This window comes from Ictidomys tridecemlineatus, chromosome X (genome assembly GCF_052094955.1).
Source record: "Ictidomys tridecemlineatus isolate mIctTri1 chromosome X, mIctTri1.hap1, whole genome shotgun sequence".
In the NCBI taxonomy this organism is placed as follows: domain Eukaryota; kingdom Metazoa; phylum Chordata; class Mammalia; order Rodentia; family Sciuridae; genus Ictidomys; species Ictidomys tridecemlineatus.
The window spans coordinates 76473717-76494083 of NC_135493.1; the positions used below are offsets into that span (position 1 = coordinate 76473717).

The 20367-nt window shown below is 38.5% G+C and overlaps 1 protein-coding gene and 1 non-coding gene across 59 annotated transcripts in view; one reads left to right on the top strand and one right to left on the bottom strand.

The window, feature by feature from the left end:
- The window catches only part of LOC144371601 (uncharacterized), a 77794-nt gene that overhangs the window by 20810 nt on the left and 36617 nt on the right, over positions 1–20367 (top strand). For 2 of the 9 annotated variants that reach the window (XM_078033969.1, XM_078033968.1), the window contains 3 exons: positions 5930–6049; positions 9603–9675; positions 12010–12091. In XM_078033969.1, coding sequence (XP_077890095.1) covers positions 5930–6049; positions 9603–9675; positions 12010–12035 — 219 coding nt within the window. In that variant the 3' untranslated portion in view covers positions 12036–12091. Of the gene's footprint in view, positions 1–2825; positions 3285–3418; positions 3717–5929; positions 6050–9602; positions 9676–12009; positions 12092–20367 lie in introns of those variants that run through there. The other 7 variants (XR_013431518.1, XR_013431517.1, XM_078033966.1 and 4 more) reach the window with 6 other exon arrangements.
- The window catches only part of LOC101960618 (uncharacterized), a 401529-nt gene continuing 393825 nt past the window's right edge, over positions 12664–20367 (bottom strand). For all 50 annotated transcript variants that reach the window (XR_013431556.1, XR_013431545.1, XR_013431566.1 and 47 more), the window contains one exon: positions 12664–19989. This is a non-coding gene — a transcript (uncharacterized LOC101960618). The remainder of the gene's footprint in view (positions 19990–20367) is intronic.

The following is a 20367-nucleotide window of genomic DNA, read 5'->3' on the forward strand; positions in this document are numbered from 1 at the left end:
AGTCAAAGAAAGTATCTTGGCTGAGGTTGTGGCTCAGCAGTAGAGCACTTGCCTAGCACATGCAAGGCCTGGGTTCGATCCTCAGCACCACATAAAAATAAATAAATAAAGGTATTATGTCCAACCAAAACTAAAAAAAATAAATATTTAACTATTTAAGAAAGTATCCTAAACTGTGTACAGTTCACAAGAGTTTTCACAGATGAAAGGTGGGTAGCAATGTAGATATTTAGAGTAGAATAAATGATAATTCAAACAGATAGCAGAGGGATATAAAGGGAACTTGTAAATGCTTTTGAAAGATAAATCCCTGGTGTTGGTAAAGTTTTAATAGATAAAGAGTAGGTTAGGGGATCCTTGGAGATTTTAGTAAGACTTTGCCTCTAAGGTAGATGAATGTGGTCTTGCAGAGAGAGTGATCAACTTGGAATGAAACTCTAGATTCAAATTCTGGCCCCACATCTGACCAGCTTTGATATTTGAGTCTTTGGTGCATTTATGAGATGGGATGAATATAGTAACTCTTGCCTTTCAAGAATATTGTAAGGATGTATGAGATTATGGATATGGAAGGACTTTCAATAGTGTAAAATGAAGGAGAGAATATTGCTGTCAACCAGGACCTTTCAATACATAGTAGCCACAGGGCACAGTGGAAAATGGAGGGATCCCCTCTTAGGAGAGGTAAATTGATGGAACAGCTACCACTATCAGGCTTCCATTTGTTTTCTTGGAATATTCCACATTTGTGTGCAAACCTCAGTGGCATGTACTGCTATAGATTACTAACTAATTTACCTTGCCACTTGCTTTTTCCCTTCAAACATAGCCTCTATTTAAAAAATTTTTTTCTTAGTTGTAGCTGGACAGCATGCTTTTATTTTACTTGTTTATTTTAATGTGGTGGTAATGATGTAACCCAGTGCCTCCCACATGCTAAGTAGACACTCTGCCACTGAGCCCCAGCCCCAAACATAGCCTCTTCTTAAAAAAAATTATTTTTGATTTTTAGGTGGACACAATATCTTTATTTTTATGTGGTGCTGAGGATCGAACCCAGTGCCCCATGCATGCTAGGTGAGAAACTCTATCACTGGGCCACAACCCCAGCCCCAGCCACAAACATAGCCTCTTAAGAGGGTCTTGCCTCCTTTGAAATCTTTTTAATTGCCTTCCAACAAACTGACCTTACAGTTTTCAGCAGCTTATGCCTTGTTTTCCTAATATTCAGGTGGCATTTTTATACCACTTTTGAGAATGTATCCCAAACACATTGATTCAGGCCTCACTGTGATCAGTGATTCCTATCTGTGAGATTACGGGCAAGGGTTAAGAGGACAGTGATCATAGAACAAGGGAAGCATGCAGGATCTAAACTCACTGGTTTGGCCTCATGAACATGATATTCTAACCAATTCTTTGCATTTAATTTTAAGCTTTTGGGAACCATATTATAGAATGATATAAAATGTTATATATATATATATAAAATATCTTTGAGGTCACCAATTCCAATACAAATGACTGTCTCCAGAGGGGAGACTGGGATTTGCTTTTAATGGCAGAGTTGGAACTGCAGTTAAGGTTGCCTGATTCCCACTCCAGTATTTCTTATTCTGTTTTCTTTGAATTATCTTTGCATTGTTAAGAACAGAACCACCTCCCTTCTTCCTCCCGCCGCCCCATCATCTCATTGTCTGATTTCTAAATCAGACAATGCTCCAAGCAGCATAATGCCAACTCTTCAGTAATCTAGAGATGTCAGAGAGCTGTCAAGGAGTGAGCCAAAAGATCTCTTTTCACAGGCTGTATTTTTTTTTAACTTCATTGTCGTTCTGGGGATTGAATCCAGGGCCTCATGCATGTTGGGTTATTGCTCTACCTCTGAGCCTTGGGGCCCAGTGGGGTTGGTTTTTTTTTAAAAAAATCCCTCTGATCTACTGATGCCAGTTTTGTATAGTTTACAGGCTTAATAGAATTCATCCTAATCTTTAATTTAACCTGACCAAGAAATGATTTCTCTTTTTTCTATATTTTTTTCTGTTGTATACTCCCAGTCAGGTACTGAGGTAGGGACTGCAGTGACTCCTAGGGTGGTTTTGGTCCAAGAGGTATATGATCTTGGATATCCATTTGATCTTAATTTTTTTTAGCCGAATCTGTCACTCTTTTGTTTTTTTGAAGGGGTTAAAGTATGTCCTAATATCACAGATATGTCTTTCTAAAGTAAGGTAAATGCTTCTATTATAGGGACAGAGGAGGTAAGGCACCGAAGATAGCAGGAAACAGTTTTATTTGGCTGCAGCCAGGTTCAGAGGGTACAGCCTTTGCTGTAATCAATCAGTCCCCTGAACCCCAAGTTCAGGGAGTTTCAGAGTTTTATCCCCAGCATGTAAGAGGAGGGTTGCAGAAGTTCACATAAAAGCAGCTTTTTCTTTCACTGTTCTGGGCAAGTTAACTCTTCAAGGACAACACCTGACAAGGAGGAAGCCATTTTCCCCTTTCTCCCCTGCCCCCAGCTGTTACCATGGAGCCAAAATGGGTAACATTTGTACAAACTACTATACTGGATAAATATTTTTGAAAAACTAGTAAAGCACCTGGAGTGCTGGTTTCTTCCTGGCCAGTGGCCAAGTCAAACAGGGCAACAGGAAAATAGGAAGTTTATCTACATTGAACTCTTCTGCTGAGGGTGGTAAAATCAGCCATGGTAAAAATTTCTGGAGAAGCCCAGTTAAGATTTTTTGTGGAGGATGTGGTGCCACTGCACTTCAGTTAAGTGTTGAAATGTCTCCATATGCTCAGGTCATCTGCAAATTCGCCTTGATTTCATTTGGTCTGTTTTAGATGTTTTTGGGAAAATGAGTTATCTTCCCATGTAATGGGGGGGGGGAGATATGGTTTCATCAGCAGTTGGACTAGGGTATGTTGAGCCATGCTCTATATTAGGAAAGGCTGGGTTCAGAGGAAGTTTTGGGTCTTCATTATTTTGGACGGTTATTGTCTCTATATAAGGTGTCCTGCAATAAATTATTGAGATAGGAGAGTTTCACCTTTCATTAATCCCCCATGGTGATTAAATGGGTGGCAACTATAGACAGATGGGGTGTGGATGGAGGAGGTGCTTGTTTGAGGGCGGGACTTTGGGCCTTTTGTGGGAGCTGTGTTCCCTCCATTTTCTTGCTGTCCATTTTGTTGCCTTACCCTTCCAGTATGGATTTTCCATTCAGGACTGGACTAGTCTCACTCCCTATACTGAGACCTCTGAACATGTGAGTCCAAAAGTAAGCTTTTTCTCTTCTAATTATTTGCAGTGAAAAAGGCTGTCTAAAACAGGTTCTCCTTGGGTTTAGGACTGGGGAGTTTTGGAGAGGGTTGATTTTATCTCTTTAGGTTGGGAGATTTTTTTTTGGGGGGGGTCCATGCTGGGGATTGAACCCAGGCCTGTGCATACAAGGCAAGCACTGTACTAACTGAGCTATATCCCCAGCCGTGGAGTTTGTTTTTGCTACCGTGGAACGAACTCAGGTGCACTGAGCCATATCCCCAGCCATTTTTCGTATTGTATTTAGAGCCAGAGCCTCGCTGAGTTGCTTAATGTCCCAGCCCTAGGTTAAGGAGATTTGAAAGGTGCGGGGGATGAGTAAGGATTCCAACTAACATTTTTTTGGAAGTCCGGGTCGGCCGCGGCGTGGCGGGTCAAAGATAGGCGATGAGTAAGGACTCCAACTACCATTTTTTTTGGAATTCCGGGTCCACCATGGCCACTGCAGGGCTGAGGCGGGTGGGGGCGGGCGGGCTGGGGCGGGTGGGGGCTGGCGGGCTGCGGGACTGGGGTGGGTGGCGCTGCGGGACTGGGGCGGATAGGGGCTGCGGGACTGGGGGGCTTCGGGGCTGGGGGGCTGCCGGGCTGGGGGACTGCTGCTGATAAACTGTGGGGGGTTGGGTTGGGTCGGGCAGGCTGTGGGGGAGGTGCAGCCGTGGGGGAGGTGCGTCGTACCTCTTTCCTGATTTTCCTTCCCTCTGGCAATTGAAAAATAGTATAATGGTTTAGGCTGCATCCAGTGGCCATTTTTTCTCCATCTCCTAGCATATATTCAGGCCTGGCAATGTTCCAGAAGAAATTAGCCTCCTATTGTTGAGTCTTGAGATCAAATTATTCTTTCTTTCTTTTATTTTTTAAATTTTTTTCAGTTGCAGAAGGACACAATCCCTTTATTTTGTTTTTTGCCTCACACATGTTAGGCAAGTGCTCTGCCACTTAGCTACAACCCCAGCCCTCTTTTCTTTTCTTTATTTTATTTTTATATTGGAGATTTAACTCAGGAGTATTTTACCACTGAGCAAGGTCCCCAGGCCTATTTTGTATTTGAGACAGCATCTCACTTTTTCCTTATAGCCTTGAAGTTGCAGAGAGTGGCTTTGAACTCAGGATCCAACTGCATTAGCCTCCCTGGCCGCTGGGATTACAGCCATGCCCCACTGCCCCGACTCCTTTTTATTTTTTTATTTTGAGACAGGATCTCTCTAAGTTATAGTAGCCTCATCTCAGTCATATGTGTCATTACTAAATGCCGAATCCAGAGACCTCTTTGTCTTTGTCAATGGGAGATACTGAAGGCCTGTTTCTTTCCTTTTAATTTTTTTTTTTCTTATCAGCTCAGTGAGACCCTGTCTATTAAAAAAAAATACAAAATAGGGCTGCAGTATTGCTCAGTGGTTCAGTGCCCCTGAGTTCAATACCTGGTACCAAAAAAAAAAAAAATAGGATTATTATTTTTATAAAACTCATTGGATTTGCTTAAAACAGCTGCTTTAAATTCTCCATCCAAGAATTCACCCATTCTGGTTATTAAGAACAGTTCTTGGGATGGGGTTGTGGCTTGGCGGTAGAGTGCTTGCCTATCACCTGTGAGACACTGGGTTCAATCCTTAGACATAACACCTTTGTTTTATTTTTATATGGTGCTATCTACAACTAAAAGTATTTTTTAAAAAAGAATAGTTCTTGGGGACTGGGGCTATAGTAAAGTGCTTGCCTAGTACTTGTGAGGCACTGGGTTTGATTCTCAGCGCCACAAAATAAATAAATACAATTAAGTTATTGTGTCAATTTACAACTAAAAAATGGATATTTTCAGTTTAATATAGCAAAAAAAAAATTGCCTCACCAGTCTGAACAACTAATTCTATGAAAGGAAGAGAGAATCCATAAAGGGTGGATTTAGAAAAGTGTCTGTAAGAAAAAGAATGTTTGGCCTGTTTCTCAGATAGTTTCATTGGTAGACATTTTTGCATCCATGTTTTTTTTTTTTTTAGTTGTAGTTGGACACAGTAACTTTATTTTATTTATTTATTTTTATGTGGTCCTGAGGATGGAACCCAGTGCTTCACAGCGATCTACCACTGAGCCACAACTCCAGCCATTGTATTCATATTTTAACGTTAACAATATTAATCATGGTGCCAGATATAAGAAAATCAATTGACCTGTGCATATTAAAATATGACTAACAGTTCATTGGTTTAATATGTGTGTATTATGTTGGATTTTTGTTTTGATTTTAGTTTTGCAGATGGTTTTCTATAACATAGTTTTTACTATGTCTACGTGTGAATGATTTGAAAATTACAGAATAAGGTACAATTGTAGTATATTTAATAATCTGTCGACCAAAGCAAAAAAAATGGTAGCTCATTTTAACTATTAGGTGAGGTCATGATTATTTTAACATTATCTGTTCATTGAAGCATTAAATCTTTCTTCTAGTCTTCATAATCTGGTTTATTTATGTTCCATTCTAGAAATTCTAAGCAATTTGAGTCTGAGGTCACTTCTGCTGTGCCGCCACTAGATGGCAGCCTAAGTCTAGTTTTACTGTGTTGCTATTTTCCTCTTAGTGTTAGCTGACCCAAACTGTTTTTGCAGTTCTTGCTGTGCGCTGGGTGTGTGGCCATTCAACAGTTCAATGGTTCTACGGATCAGCAAGAACTGGAAGATGACCCCAAAATTGTAGTCCCTCTCTGCACGGCTCTTCGTGGACCTCAGGTAAGCCCAGTGGTTCAGGCCACAGATATTAACATCAGGGAGGACCTTTGGGGACTGTGCTTGGAACTGGGTTTCATCAAGGCTGTTCTCGTGATGGGTTTTAGGTGTCAGGCAGAAAATTTTTTTCCTTTCCCCAAGCAAAAGGCATCTCTTTGCAATCTGCTTGGGGGAGAGAATGACCCAGGCAACCCTTTTCTTCCTGCTTTATTCAAAATAATTATACTACCCATGTGACTCTGCATCATGTATATGGCCCTGTACATGGCCAGTGCCTCACACATGCCAGGGAAGTGCTCTATTACTGAGCCCTCCTGCTTTATTTTTAAGAGAATCAAACTATTTCTACTTAGACAACCTCTCGGCTTCAAATGTATATGCATTTAATATAAATCTAGGGACAACCAACAAGTTTGAGAAAAGAGAGAAACTCAAATTAATGTTATAATGCAGGGGTTGTTATCATGGACTTCATTTGTGGAAAATGTAAAACCATTTATTTATTTATTTTGGTACCAGGGATTGAACCCAGGGGTGATTAACCACTGAGCCACATTCTTCAGCTCTTTTTACTTTTTATTTAGAGACAGGATCTCACTGAGTTGCTTAGTGCCTTGCTTTTGCTGACACTGTCTTTGAACTCCTGCCTGAGTCTCCTGAGCCACTAGGATTACAGTGTGTGCCACAGGGACCAGCTTGTTCTTTTCTTTCTTTCTTTTTTTATGAATGAGTATTAAATTTTGTTTAATCATTTTTCTTCAGTTGATATAATCATGAAATTTTCTTGTTTAACCAATTAATGTGATAAATTACATTAAGGTTTTCTGGTAATTTTTTATTTTGTAATTACTCCTAAATAAAGTTAAAAATTTATATTATACCTCCATTATACCATATCTTTCTGGAGTATCCTTTCTTTTTATAAGTTGACATCTATATAATATGAAACTCACCTTTCATCCAGTGCCGTTTAGCACAATCACATTTTTGTGCAACCATTAACTCCATCAGGTTCCAAATGTTTTCATCACCACAAAAGGAAATCCTTATTTTTTTAAAAGGCCCTGGAAACACCTGATCGTCTCTCTGGATTTGGCTATAGTTTTTGGCTATAGTTTTCCTTTCTTGATGTCACTGAGCCTCTATAAAACAGCTTCTTTAAATCGATTATACAAGAGTTCACCAATACTGGTTACTATCTGCTTTCATTTCTGGTTCTTTATTTTGATTATTAGGTGACAGCATTGTTCCCTGTTGGTTCATAATGATTTTTGGCATTCTTCATTATTTGTGCATTTCAAGGATTCAGTATTCATTCTAGTCTTTGGAACCTGGCTTGGTTTGTGCTTATCTTTTCAGAAATTCTCAGCAGGCTGCTGCTTTTCCTTGTTTCCCATAACCATTTCACCACTATATAGCAGCCTAAGCCCCTGTTTATCTTTAGTTTGGCAGAGAGAGGCACGCAGGAACACAAGTACCTCCCAGTGGGCACAGGTGTCTCCTTGATTCTAGAGCAAGTGCAGTTTCCTTCTGTGACGACTGGCTTTGGGATCATTGCAGTGCCCAAGGTTGGGGGAGTGATGGTGGAGGCAGTCCCTTGGCTATTGAGGTTGATGCTCTTGTACCTGAGTCCCACAGCCACTAGGACATACGGAGTCATGGGAGTCTTCTGCCCCAATTTGGGGAATGGTGGTACTGACAATTCCTTGACTGCCTGGCTAATGCAGTTCCACTGGCTCATTCCATGTGTGCCAGCTTGAGTGCAGGGGTTGTGGGGCCCAGTCTAATGCTAGGTTTCTCTAGGGTGGCCTGGGGCCATGTTTTAATTTTGATCCCTGGACTTATTTCCTTCAACTTTCCCCAAGCAAGAAACATATCCCAGTACAGTTGTTGGAGTTTCGTTCTACCCTATGATCTCTATTCCTTTCCAGTACCTGGTAGATTAGGGGCAGCCAAATATAGCAGCCTTTCTTCTTGAGGTATATTCTGGGGAGATTGAAGTGGAAATAGAAGTTCTAAGGTCTGAATTAGAACAAGATATATTCCATGCTTGTATAATTATGTCAAAATGGCTTCTACTGTCATTATATAACTAAAAAGAACCAATTTTTTATGTATGTCTCATAAATTCTAAGCAGACTTATATTAAGCCTGTGGCGATCACTTCCCCTGTTTTACCACTAGATGGCACCATAAGTCCATGTTTGCTGTAAATCCACTCTTCCTGTTATTGCTGACCCAAACCAGTTTTGTCCAGATCTGCAGTTAGTGCTGTTGTTCATCATGAACTGAAAATCTATCTGCAAGTCTCTCCTAAAAGATATATTTTGTTGCTTTGATTGACATTTGCTTTATAGTGAATTTGAGCCCCTTTAGATATATCCACTGGCTATTTGTCTCTTTTTTGAAAAATATCTATTCAGTTCCTTTTTGTGTGTGTGTGTGTGTGTGTGTGTGTGTGTCTGTGTGTGTGTTTGTGTATGTGGTGCTGGGGATTGAACCCAGGGCCTTGTGCAAGCGAGGCAAGCACTGTACCAACTGAGCTATATTATATCCTCGGCCCCTCTTTGCCTACTTTTTATTTGGGTTATTTGCTGTATTTATTTATTTTTTTTCTGTCAAATTATAGGACTTCCTCTTATTTTATATATGAATAGTTTGTATAGGTATCTACACAGAGTTTTGCTTATTATGTAGATTGTCCCCTTTTGTGACTTTTCACTCTTGAATCTTTGCTGTGAGAAAACATTTTAGTTTGATATATCAGTCTCACTTGACCATTTTTCTTTTCTTTTCTTTTCTGTGCTTTTAGTGTCATCTAAAAATCATCATCAAAGCCACTGTCATGAAGCTTCTGTTTTCTCTAGGAGTTACAGTACCATGTCTTACATTTAATTTCTAAATCTATTTTGAGTTCATGTTCTTGGTATAGTATAATATATGGGTACAATTTTATTCTTTTGCATATGGACATCCAGTTTTCCCCAGGAAAATTTCCTTTCCCTATCATGGACCCTTGTCAAAATCAGTTGATCATACTGAATGGCATTATTTTCAAGGTCCCTACTGTTTCATTGATTTGTATATCTATATGTATGCCATTACAATACTCTTTTTTTTTTGTACTCGGAATTGAACCCAGAGGCAATTAACCACTGAGCCACATCCCCAGCCCTTTTTTATATTTTATTGAGACTAGGTCTCACTAAGTTTATGAGGCTACACTGTACTTCTGATCCTCCCCCCTCAGCCTCCCGAGTCTATTGTGATTATAGGTGTATGCCTCTGCACCCAGTTACTCTTAATTATTGTAGTTTCATAATATGTTTAGAAATCATGGAATATGAAGTTTCCAGTTTTGCTCTTTTTTCAAAACTGTTATGGATATTCAGGGGCCATCATGATTCCATATGAATTGCGCAATTGTTTTTGCTATTTTCATTAAAAAACAATACCTTTGTTATTCTGACAGGTGTTACAGTGAATGTATAGAACACTTGGAGTCTGGACATTTTATTTATTTATTTATTTTGAATTTTTAATGTTTATTTTTCAGTTTTTGGCGGACACAACATCTTTTTTTTTTGTATGTGGTGCTGAGGATCAAACCCGGGCCGCACACATGCCAGGTGAGCGCGCTACTGCTTGAGCCACATCCCCAGCCCCAAGTCTGGACATTTTAATAAGCATTTGAATCACCACAGTTATTTTTAGCTGGTTTGTGTTATGACAATACAATACCTGAGGCTGGGAGTTATCAAAAAAGAAATCCTTGGAGCAGTGGTTGTAGCTCAGTGGTAAACAGCTTGCCTAGCACATGTGAGGCACTGGGTTCAATCCTCAGCATCCCATAAAAATAAATAAATAAAATAAAGGTATTGTGTCCATCTATTCATATTTTAAAAATTTAAAAAATCCTTTGCCTGTGACTGTAGGACTGTAGCTCAGTGGTAGAGCGCCCACCTCGCACATGTGAGGCATTGGGTTCCATCCTTAGCACCACATAAAAATAAATATATTGTGTCCATTTACAACTAAAAAACATTTGAAAAAAAATCCTTTAGCTCACTGTTCTGGAGTAGGGAGGTTCAAGATCATTATGCTAGCATTTACTAGTGTGGACCTCATGCAGCATCAACTCATGGCAGAAGAGAGGAGAAACAGCTAAGTGCTGAAGGACATACATGTATAATAGACACCAAGAGAAAGGGCCAGTCTCAGTATGTAGCAGCCTCTTCTTTTTCATTTTTTTATTTTTATTTTTGAGAGAATTTTTTAATATTTATTTTTTCGTTTTCGTTGGACACGTCTTTTTTGTGTGTGTGTGCTGAGGAACTAACCCAGTGCACCATGCATGCCAGGCGAGTGCGCTACCGCTTGAGCCATATCCTCAGCCCTGTAGCAGCCTCTTCTTGAAATCCATTTCTGTAAGAACTAATCCAATCTTTTAAGAACAGTATCATTAATTTTTTTCTCTGCTTTATTTTATTTCTGCTACAATCTTTATTTTTTCCTTTCTACCAATGTTTTCTTATTGTACAGATAAGTACACCACCTATATGTATAGATGTTTAGATGGGTGGTGAACTTAAGACACTTCTTCCAAATGTACGTCTATAAACTTATCTCTCCCTACTGCTTTTTGCACATCCCATAAGTTTTGCTGTGTTGCTTTTTTTTTTTTAATTTTTCATTTGTTTCAAGATATATTCTAGTTTCCCTTTTGATTTCTTCTTTAACTCATTCATTTTGGAGTGTATTGTTTGATTTTTCTATATATTTGTGAATTCTCCAGTTTTCCTTAATGCACTTGACTTTCATTGTGTTGTGGTTTGAAAAGAGAATTGGTATGATTTTGATCTTGTGTTCTCACATGTTATCTACTTTTAGTATTGGAACTTTTAGTATATTAATCATTGTTGTCTTAAATTATTTTTTTTTTAAAAGAGAGAGGAGAGAGAGAGAGAGAGAGAGAGAGAGAGAGAATTCTTAATATTTATTTTTTAGTTCTTGGCGGACACAACATCTTTGTTGGTATGTGGTGCTGAGGATCGAACCCCGGCCGCACGCATGCCAGGCGAGCGCGCTACCGCTTGGGCCACATCCCCAGCCCTGTCTTAAATTATTTATCTGAAAATTCTAGTATGTTTATGATGTCTGCATTTGATTCTGATGGTTGCTCATTTTAGGGTAAGGTCCAGCAAAAAAAAAAAAAATCCCCAGCTCTAGTACCAGCAAACTGTTTTAGAAAAATGTGCTGCTGTTTTCAAGTCCATCTCCAAGCTTGGGAATAGGGCTCTCTTACCAGTATTCTGTGTTTGTAAATCTTTATTAGCATTCCCCTGGGTCTTTAAAACTATGGAAAATTGTAGTAAAATAAACATAGCATTAAAGTTGTCATTGTAACCATTTTAAGTATCCACCATTAAGTTCATAATACCTGCCTATAGTTATGGCCTCTGATAGACCCAGCCTGATTTTCTCTTTTCACGAGGCCATGAAAAGCTAATTTCGGCTTTAATAAAATAGCAGCCCTCTCTGAAACTTTAGTGCCACCTCATCACTCTTGGCCTTCCCTGGCCAGATAAGGACCTCTCTGAGGCTCTAATGACCTTCATAAATTCTGATGTTAGGACCAGCAAAAATGTAAACTAACAGTTTTGTTATCTGTAACCCCCCTTTGTATAACTTTCTGGGCTATAAAACAGGGCTACAGGAAAACTGCAGGGCTGTCTTGTTCCTGAGGTTTGGGTTGGGAGAGGCAGCCCAGCCAGTCGAAATAATAAGCTTGCTTTAATTTGATTTTAATTGGAGTCAGTGGTGTTTTCTTGCATCCTTGTCTAACAGCTTCATTTTATACTCAGAAGTTACACAGTGGAGCAGTAGTGGAAGTCATGTCTTCTGATTCTATATTTAGGTTCTTCACTAAACCAGAGTGTTTTTTTTTTTCTTCTTTCTTTTAGACTCACTGACCAATGTGGAAAATTAACCTAATAACATCTTTGGAACAGATCTTAATACAGATCAGCCCCTTTGGATGAACAGGTAAAAGCAGAACCACTATGTAAAATGTATAAGTAGCTGAGAGTTTTTTCTTCTTCTTTTTTTTTCTTTATTTTTGTGTGTGTGTAGACCCAGACATTGAACCCAGGGCCTTGCACATACCAGGTTAAGTGCTCTATCACTGATTCCCATCCCCAGCCCTTGCTGGGGGATATTTTTAAAGAAATAGAATATAGTATAAATGATAAAATGGTAGAATTCTCATGATTGAAAGGATATTCTACAAGTCAGCTAGTCAGAAACTCTTTGTAGATACGGACGTGGAAGTTTGTATATTAACACAAACTATTAAAATATCTAAAATATAGGAGTAAGTCCTGTAATTTGACAGATATGCCTATTCCCATTACTCTCTGGATCATTGAGGCTCTTTGCTTCCCACATTTTTTGGTCTTATAGGTGCTTCTTGGTGTCCTTGACCAAAGTAACTGAACATGTAAGAAATGAGACCTCAAATCCTAACCCTGTAGGATGATCAGAGTATTTTAAAAGAAGAGTTTAAGTAATCAGTGTTGTGAGTAAGGGACAGTGAATGAGACATTGTCACAAGGTAATAAAAGTTTCAAAACCAGAACATTTTATTTAACAGTGAACAGATGGTTTAAACAGTTGAAACAGTTCTCCAGTTCCTGTAAGTTTGTATAATAAGGGTTACTTAGGATTGCTTTTGGGTGCTCATCCTGTCTGAGCAAGATTTTTCAAGCTTCTAAACAAAAGACCTGACAGAAGAGGTCTTACACACCTGTAGGCCAGCCCAGGTGTCTTGGTTTCACTTTAAAGAATGTAGATGAAGCCATTTCCTTTAGAAAGGGTTTGTTGGGCAGCTTCATTAACATTATAAAAGCAGGTGTGGGGAGTGGGGTATTTTTTGCTTTTTCTTATTTAATGAATAGTGCTCAGGAATGCAGGAACTGCATTTCCACATTCCTGTAGCTGTCCCCCACCCCCCACCTAAAGAGAGAAGTGTTGCTGAGTCAGGCTGATGCCACACTTTAAAAGTGAGCATTATTACTATTTCAGCTGTATCCAACTAAAAATGTACATAGTCAAAGCTAGAAAATATCACTCCCAAATTCCTTTTAATATTGCTCCCTCCACCATATATCTATTTCCTTTTCCATTTATGGGTATCAGTGCTGACTTGCCATGTAAATAAAGTACACCTCCTTCACAGCAAATTTTGGTTAAGGAAACCATCAGGGGTCACATTAATTCAGTGAGGCCAGGAGCTAGTAATGCTCCCAAGCCAATTCAGAACAAATGGAGGCTGCCCTTAGACACAGGTTTGACCTTTTCCTTCACTCTTCCTCCTGTCCCACCCTCTGTGAGTGATTTAAAAATGGAAAAGGCCAAAACCTAGCCAGGCATGCATTTAGAGGATTATTTGTTATTTTTATTTTTGGTATTTTTTCCTCCAGTTTTTTTTTTTCAATTTTTATTGTTCTTAAAACTGAAGCAAGCCAAGTAAAAATTTAAGCTCTTCTCATCTACTGACAATATTCTGCCATAACAAGCCCTTCCTGAGTATGGAGAATTGCTCCAAGAAAAATCATGTCTCCATCTACATTTTACTCATGTGCTATCTGAGGACTCTTTCTGAAAGAAATCTATTAGGGGATGTACATGCATGAGACATGTACATGAAAACAGACAAATTCATTCAAAACCAGTTGTCTGGGTGGTTCCCCAAGGTATAGATAGCAATGAGACTGGGGTTTGGGAATTAGATGGCTCTCATCTTTCCTCTCCAGCAGTAGTTATAATCATTTTACATGAGGCATGGGCAAGGAAAATTAACTAGCTTCTATAGTGGAGGGTACCACCAACTTAAGGAATACGCTCATTAACAGAACCCAGCTACCCACTCATCATAGTGGCCAGAATGGTAGAAGAGGTGTTGGGGAGGAATAAAACTACACAATGTTATTTATTTGGGGACTTAGCCATGCCCTTAACCAGAAAACATGCCAGAAGCAAAGTTTAAGAAACCCTCTGGAAAGGCAAGCATCTTGTCTAATGTCTGGGCCAACCTAAGGAACTTACATCCAATAGGCGCCCATATATACTTGTAGAATGGATAAATAAATGAGGAAAATGAATCAATATTGATTGTCCATTCTCGAAAAGAATTCACAGTCTTTCAGTCAAGCTCTTTTTTGTTTTCTGAGATTTAACATAGTGGCTTGACAAAATAGATACTTCTGTTTGATACAAAGAGTTATCAGTTCCTTTATGGTTTTTTTTATTGTACCTCCAAATCACATTAAGTGTGTTTTGGAACACATCTATTTCATTTAGTATTTTAGCATCATCTTCAGTGATATGTCTGAATGAAAAAACAGAAAGCCCATAATAAAGTGTTATTCCCACTGTACCAAGCATGCCAATGAGAAGTTAATCTACTTAGTTGTTCCTTCTCAGTGTCTTCCATATCACAACTGTTTGATAAGTTTTTTCAAGTAAAAAAGAACCGTAGTCTCTTATTAAATGTGTTCTTGTGTTTCCACTATATGCTATTGAGATAAAGAGTGCATTTTGGTTTAGGTGTTTAAAAATGTCCTCGTTCTACTGAGCACTTAAAAACAATACTTTATTCAGTTTTAATACATTTTTACTACATATGGTAAATTTGAAAATCCTTTTTTTATTGCTCATGTGTCTTCCTGTTTTTAAGCCAAGCAATGAGCAAATATTTCTAAAAACCATTGTTTTCATTTTTATTCTCCTTTTGAATCACTTAATTGTAGTAAACATTCTATGTTTGTTTAATTAATTCATTAAGTTCAAACTGTGAGCCCTTTTATCAGTCTTCAGGCTTTAAAGGAGGTCGACAGCCAGTGTCTTTGGCTCTTTCCCAGAAGTAGGAAAAATGTCTTTATTTTACTTTTTCATGTTACATTGAAGGAATCTTGCCCTTTTTTTCTGTGTTTTCTCAAATCTCCAAGGCAAGTTAATGGGTCTTCTGAACCAGACCTCCTTACTAATTCATTGAACACAATGCCTTGCAGTGACCAGACACTGAAATATTATTTATTTAATAATCAATGAAGTGTTGTCTATCTGGTGCTGTGATCAGTGACCTAATGTCGTTTATACTAGGTCCATTTCGCTTTACTTATCTTTTGGACCTAGAGTGGCACATTCCACATAAAAGATGCTTTACTTGTCAGATTAATTAGACAGGTAAGCCATTTTCTTTCACTCCTTTACTGTCTCTGAGCCAGGCCAGGGTGGTTCTAATTCATGTCCATCATCAGCATCCAATCAATATTTAAGAAACTGGGTGGAAAAATCACATACTTGCTTTTCAGAAAATGTTTTCCCACCTTTTCCACTGAATCAGGTGGCAAGTGTAGATGGGATTTTATCCCTCTACTTAGCTCAGCATTTAGCATACTGCCTTATACAAAACTATTTTTTTCTCCGTTTTCATTATTGTATAAGCTTAGGAGTGAGTGGTTACAAGACCCTTTGGTCTGAATATCACATTTGTTATTTCATTTTCTCCTGTGAGTACTCCATAATGATAAAATGATTTTGCTATTCTAAGGGATATGGTTCTGAACCTCACAGAAAGTAATCACTGATTACTGATTAAGCCAACATTTAACTCCTCTCTGAAGAGAGTTGTAGGCTTTATAAATATATACACAGATCTCTGTTTCAGGTTCATTAATAAAAATAATGAATTTTTGTACCCCACTTGCCATCTCTGGGAATAAGACAAATAAGCAATATAATCATTATTAATTCAAAAGATATTGCTTATGCATGTTTGGCAGTTTAAAAAATTATAAATTCAGACTATACATAATTTCTTCTGCTACCAAGGACAGAATAAAGATCTTTGCATCTCAGTGCCAAGCAAGAACAATGGAACCTAACAGATGATTACCATCCATTCTTGCATTCATCAGGCATTGAATGCCTTACATAAGATGTTAAGTGTTAAATAACTAACAGTCCTTGGATTTTGAAAATTTATTAGAATAGTATAATAACTGAATTTTATAAACTTGGCATGGAGCACCAAATTGGAAAATCAATAGCTATACTTATATGGTGCTTTAGAGTTCACAAAATGCCAACATATTTCCTTATTCTCAGCTCTGGGCACAAAGAAATATGGTAAATCTTTCTTCAGTGCCCATAACAGTGGATAAGATAGTAGACAATTAATGTTTATCCACTATTTCATTATTTAAACCCTTGGTTGTATATTTTTAAGCCAGGGTCTCACTGTGTTGCTCAGGCTGGCCTTGAGTGCCTGGGTTTAAGTGATCCACCTGTTTTAAGTTCCTGAATGCTGGTACTACAGGAACATGCCACCTGGCCTGGGTTTTATAATTATACCACCCTTCTCATTGTGAGTCAAGCATACACAATGAGAATTTTGTAAAGACAATGCTTATTTTATAAATAAGTTGTTTCATTCATATAGAAACCATCTTCTTTTCAGAGTGCTTTATAGTTTAAAGAATGCACTCATCATATTCATTAGCCTGTCCTCTAACCTGGGAAAATAGACTGGCATTGGTATAAGATGACCTCAATAGTAAATTAAGTATCATCTCATTTCTCATACCTGAATAGCATAGAGCATTAATGTTCCCCTAATTACATGGGAGAATTAATCATGGATACCATGGACCCAAAACAATAGCTAGTATGGAAGAGGCAGTTCATATTGATAAACAGGTAGCCTGTTAATATTTGTATAGTGCTTCAGTTTACAGAGGACTTTAATATGCACTTCCTTTATGAAAATTTTAGTTCAGCGAAAATATATTTTGTCCTACTTTGGTATCTTTGATACAAAGAGTTATCCATTCATTTATAGTTTTTTTATTACACCTCCAAATCACATTAAGTGTGTTTTGGAACACAACTAGAGTTCTCTTTTAAGTAAGGACAATTTCTTGGTACTGAGGATTGAATCCAGGGTCACTTAACCACTGAGCCACATCCCCAGCCCTTTTTATTTATTTATTTGTCTGTCTGTTTATTTAGGGACAGGGTCTCAGTTGCTAAGGCTGGCTTTGCACTTGTAATCTTCCTGCCTCAGCCTTCTGAGCCACTGGGATCATCACCTGGTTGGTGATGACAATTTATTAATCACTTGTGTTTGGAGTATATTTTGTAGATTACGAGGAGTTTCCGTGTTTTTTCTGTTCTCTGAGGTACTGTATTTTTATTCAGAATCATCAAAGCAGTGGAAACACATTGACCTGATATTCAAATTATTCATTTATTGAAAACTTATGTCTACATAGTATTGTATTCTTTTGACAAAGCACTTGTTTATTCATCCCCAGCTTTTCTTTTTATTTTGAGACAGGGTCTCACTAAGTTGCTGAGGCTGGCCTGGAACTTATGATCCACCTGTCTCAGCGTCCTGAAGAGCTGGGATTATAGGTTTAAGCCACCGTTCCTGGCTTCTTTTATTTAATCTTTGTATCTACGGTGCATCTCATGTAGAATGCATACAATAAGTAATGAACATTACTTCATCAACACGGAAACTTAAAGTTTTCATGTGCTTAATAGTTTACAAGGCACATTCTTATATTTTTCTTCATGTCACCTGGATGTGATCATGAATAAGCCCCTGCATACTTAGTAACACAGGGATAGGCATAGAGAAGGAAATTAATATTATTCAGACATATTCTCAGGCATTTGCATCAGGAATTGGTAAACTATGGGCTAGCAGGCCAAATCCACTTGACCTGCAAGCTAAGAATGGTTCTTTTAAGGAATATAGAAGAGGCCCATGAAATCTAAAATATTCACAATTAGACCCCTTACAGAAATATCATAATGACCCCTGATTTACACAATGCTTTACAACTTAACATTGTACTTGGAAATATCAGCTGTGCATGATTGCCAGTTCATTATGAATGCGTACATGTTCTTTTTCTCTTGTGAATTACAGTGCATTCATACATATTGTCAATCGTTTAAATCAGTTTTCCTCATAAAAGGGAGAGGGGTCAGAGAAGATTAAATAGTTCCAAATTCTCTCATCTTTAAGACTAGAGGTATAGGTCAAACCCAGGAATAGGTTTAACAGAGTCCACCAGATTCTTTGGCCACTAATGTGAGTAGGGAGTTCAGATCTCACTCTGTCTCAGGCCTAATCACCCCTTTCAAAGATATTACTAGAAATTCCAAACCCCAAGAATCCTGCTCACCCAAGGTCAAAGCAGGAAGGTGATGCTGGCTGGTAGTTCTCAGAAGGCTGTCATATCTGGGTGTCCTCTCTAGATAGCCTTGCACTTTCTCTCCATTTTCTCATCAAATTAGGGCTTCTGAGTTAAGGAGAACCGAAATATAGTGACTATATGGAAGCTTGCTACTGAATGATGTAACAAAAGGCAGACTACATATTGACTGGAAGTAGATGTGAAGAGAGATGGAGGTTTAAATCTTAATGAATGGCTTCAAAATGGGCTCAAGATTGGCCTATGCATAATACTGTCACTCTGAAGATACGTTCCTTTAAGGTAAATGGCAACATCAAAAAGTACATCTCAAAAGAATCAGGCTTTCATGCAAATAAGAGATCTGGAAGGGGAGTATTGAAAATGTCCTAATAGTGAGCAGAATAGCAATAGAAAAAGATTTGTGGTTTAGGGTCCTCATCTTGGTGTTTCCCCAGTGTTGAGGTTTCTGTCCTTCCTGAGTTCCAGATCAGAAACCTGGAATCTCCAAGTTTCCAGGTTTTATTCTTGAGGGATCTGTTTCTCTTAGGCCTTCCGTCCATGTAGGGAGGCTTGAATCCTTGCTCTTATTTGGGTGTGGGGTCTTCCACCCGTGGGTCTTAAATCCTCAAACTAAGACCTTGGTCTTATGTCAGACTTCAGACTTCCATCTATCTTGAGACATGGGCTTTTCATCTTAGTCCTGAGTCTCAAGTTTCAAACCACCTGTCTTCCACTTTGGGGCTTCTACCTTTTGTCCATCTTTGGGGTTTTAACTTCAGTCTGGATTCCAGGACCATATTTTGGTATTGAATCATCTCACAGGGCAGCTTGGCACAAGGAACATCTCTGCAATGCTGATTTTGATAGCTGACATTCTGAACCTATTGGGAAAGGGTTAGGAAGCCCCTCTGCCACACATAGCAAGCATGCACACATATGCACATAGCCCGTATACACAAAGAAATAGCCAAGAGAGGATTACATGAAGTCAGAGAGAGGGAAACATAGACTCACAAAGAGGCTGAAATACTCAAAAGATGAGTAGAAAAGGAAAAAGTAGAGAGGACACACAAGCAGAGAGTAATGCTGAAATACAAAATCACAAAGAGACACTGAGGTATACACAGGAGCGAAAAGAGAGAAAATAGCACTAGAGAGGCAGAGAGGAAATATAACAAAGAGAAATGTGAGATAAGGAGCAGAATGGACGCCAGAATCAGAAAAAGGTGAATTGTCCAACTTACAAAAAGGAGAGAAGGTAACAAATACCAAGTGCACCAAGACAAAAAGCAAGGTAGGCACAATAAGAAAAGGGCAAAAAAACACAAAGCATGACCTCAAAGAGGAAAAAAGGAAGAAAAGAAAGAAAGATAGATAGATAGATAGATCTATGAGAGCAAAGAGCAATAGCAAGCAAACAAAAACTAGAGAGATCCATTTAAGACAGTGCATAGACCACACTTAGGAACAAAAAGAGAAAGTGAGACAAGGCACACACAGAAGAAATTACCAAGAGAAACATGGAACTGATTCAGACACTACTCGAGTTAGAGAAGAAAGAGCAAGGAAGAAATAGACAAGCAAAGAAATGCACACTAAGCAAAGAAATGCACACTTAGGAGCGAAAGAGATAAACAAAGGCAGACCATCACAGGAGGAGACTAAGAAGGACTAGAGACACACAACGAGGGACACAAGAGGCACAAAATTTAAAAAAAAAAAAAAAAAAAAAGTAAAGGTGCCGTTAATTATGAAAAGCAATTCTTTGTACCAGTGCTACTTATATTACTACTAACAATAATAATAAGTCTGTTAGCTTAAGGATTTCTTACATAGAACCAAAACATGCCAACTCTGCCTGCCCACAGAGTGCTAGTGGTCACTTACATTGTGTAAAAGGAATCTGTGAAACTATTCGCATTAATTTTTATTTGCCGTCGGCCCGTCATTGTACTCTAAGTACTTCACATTCATAATTTCTTTAACCCTGGCAAACAGAGAAATCTAATCAAAGACTCTCACTTGCCAGTGGTCATACTCTTAAAGAAG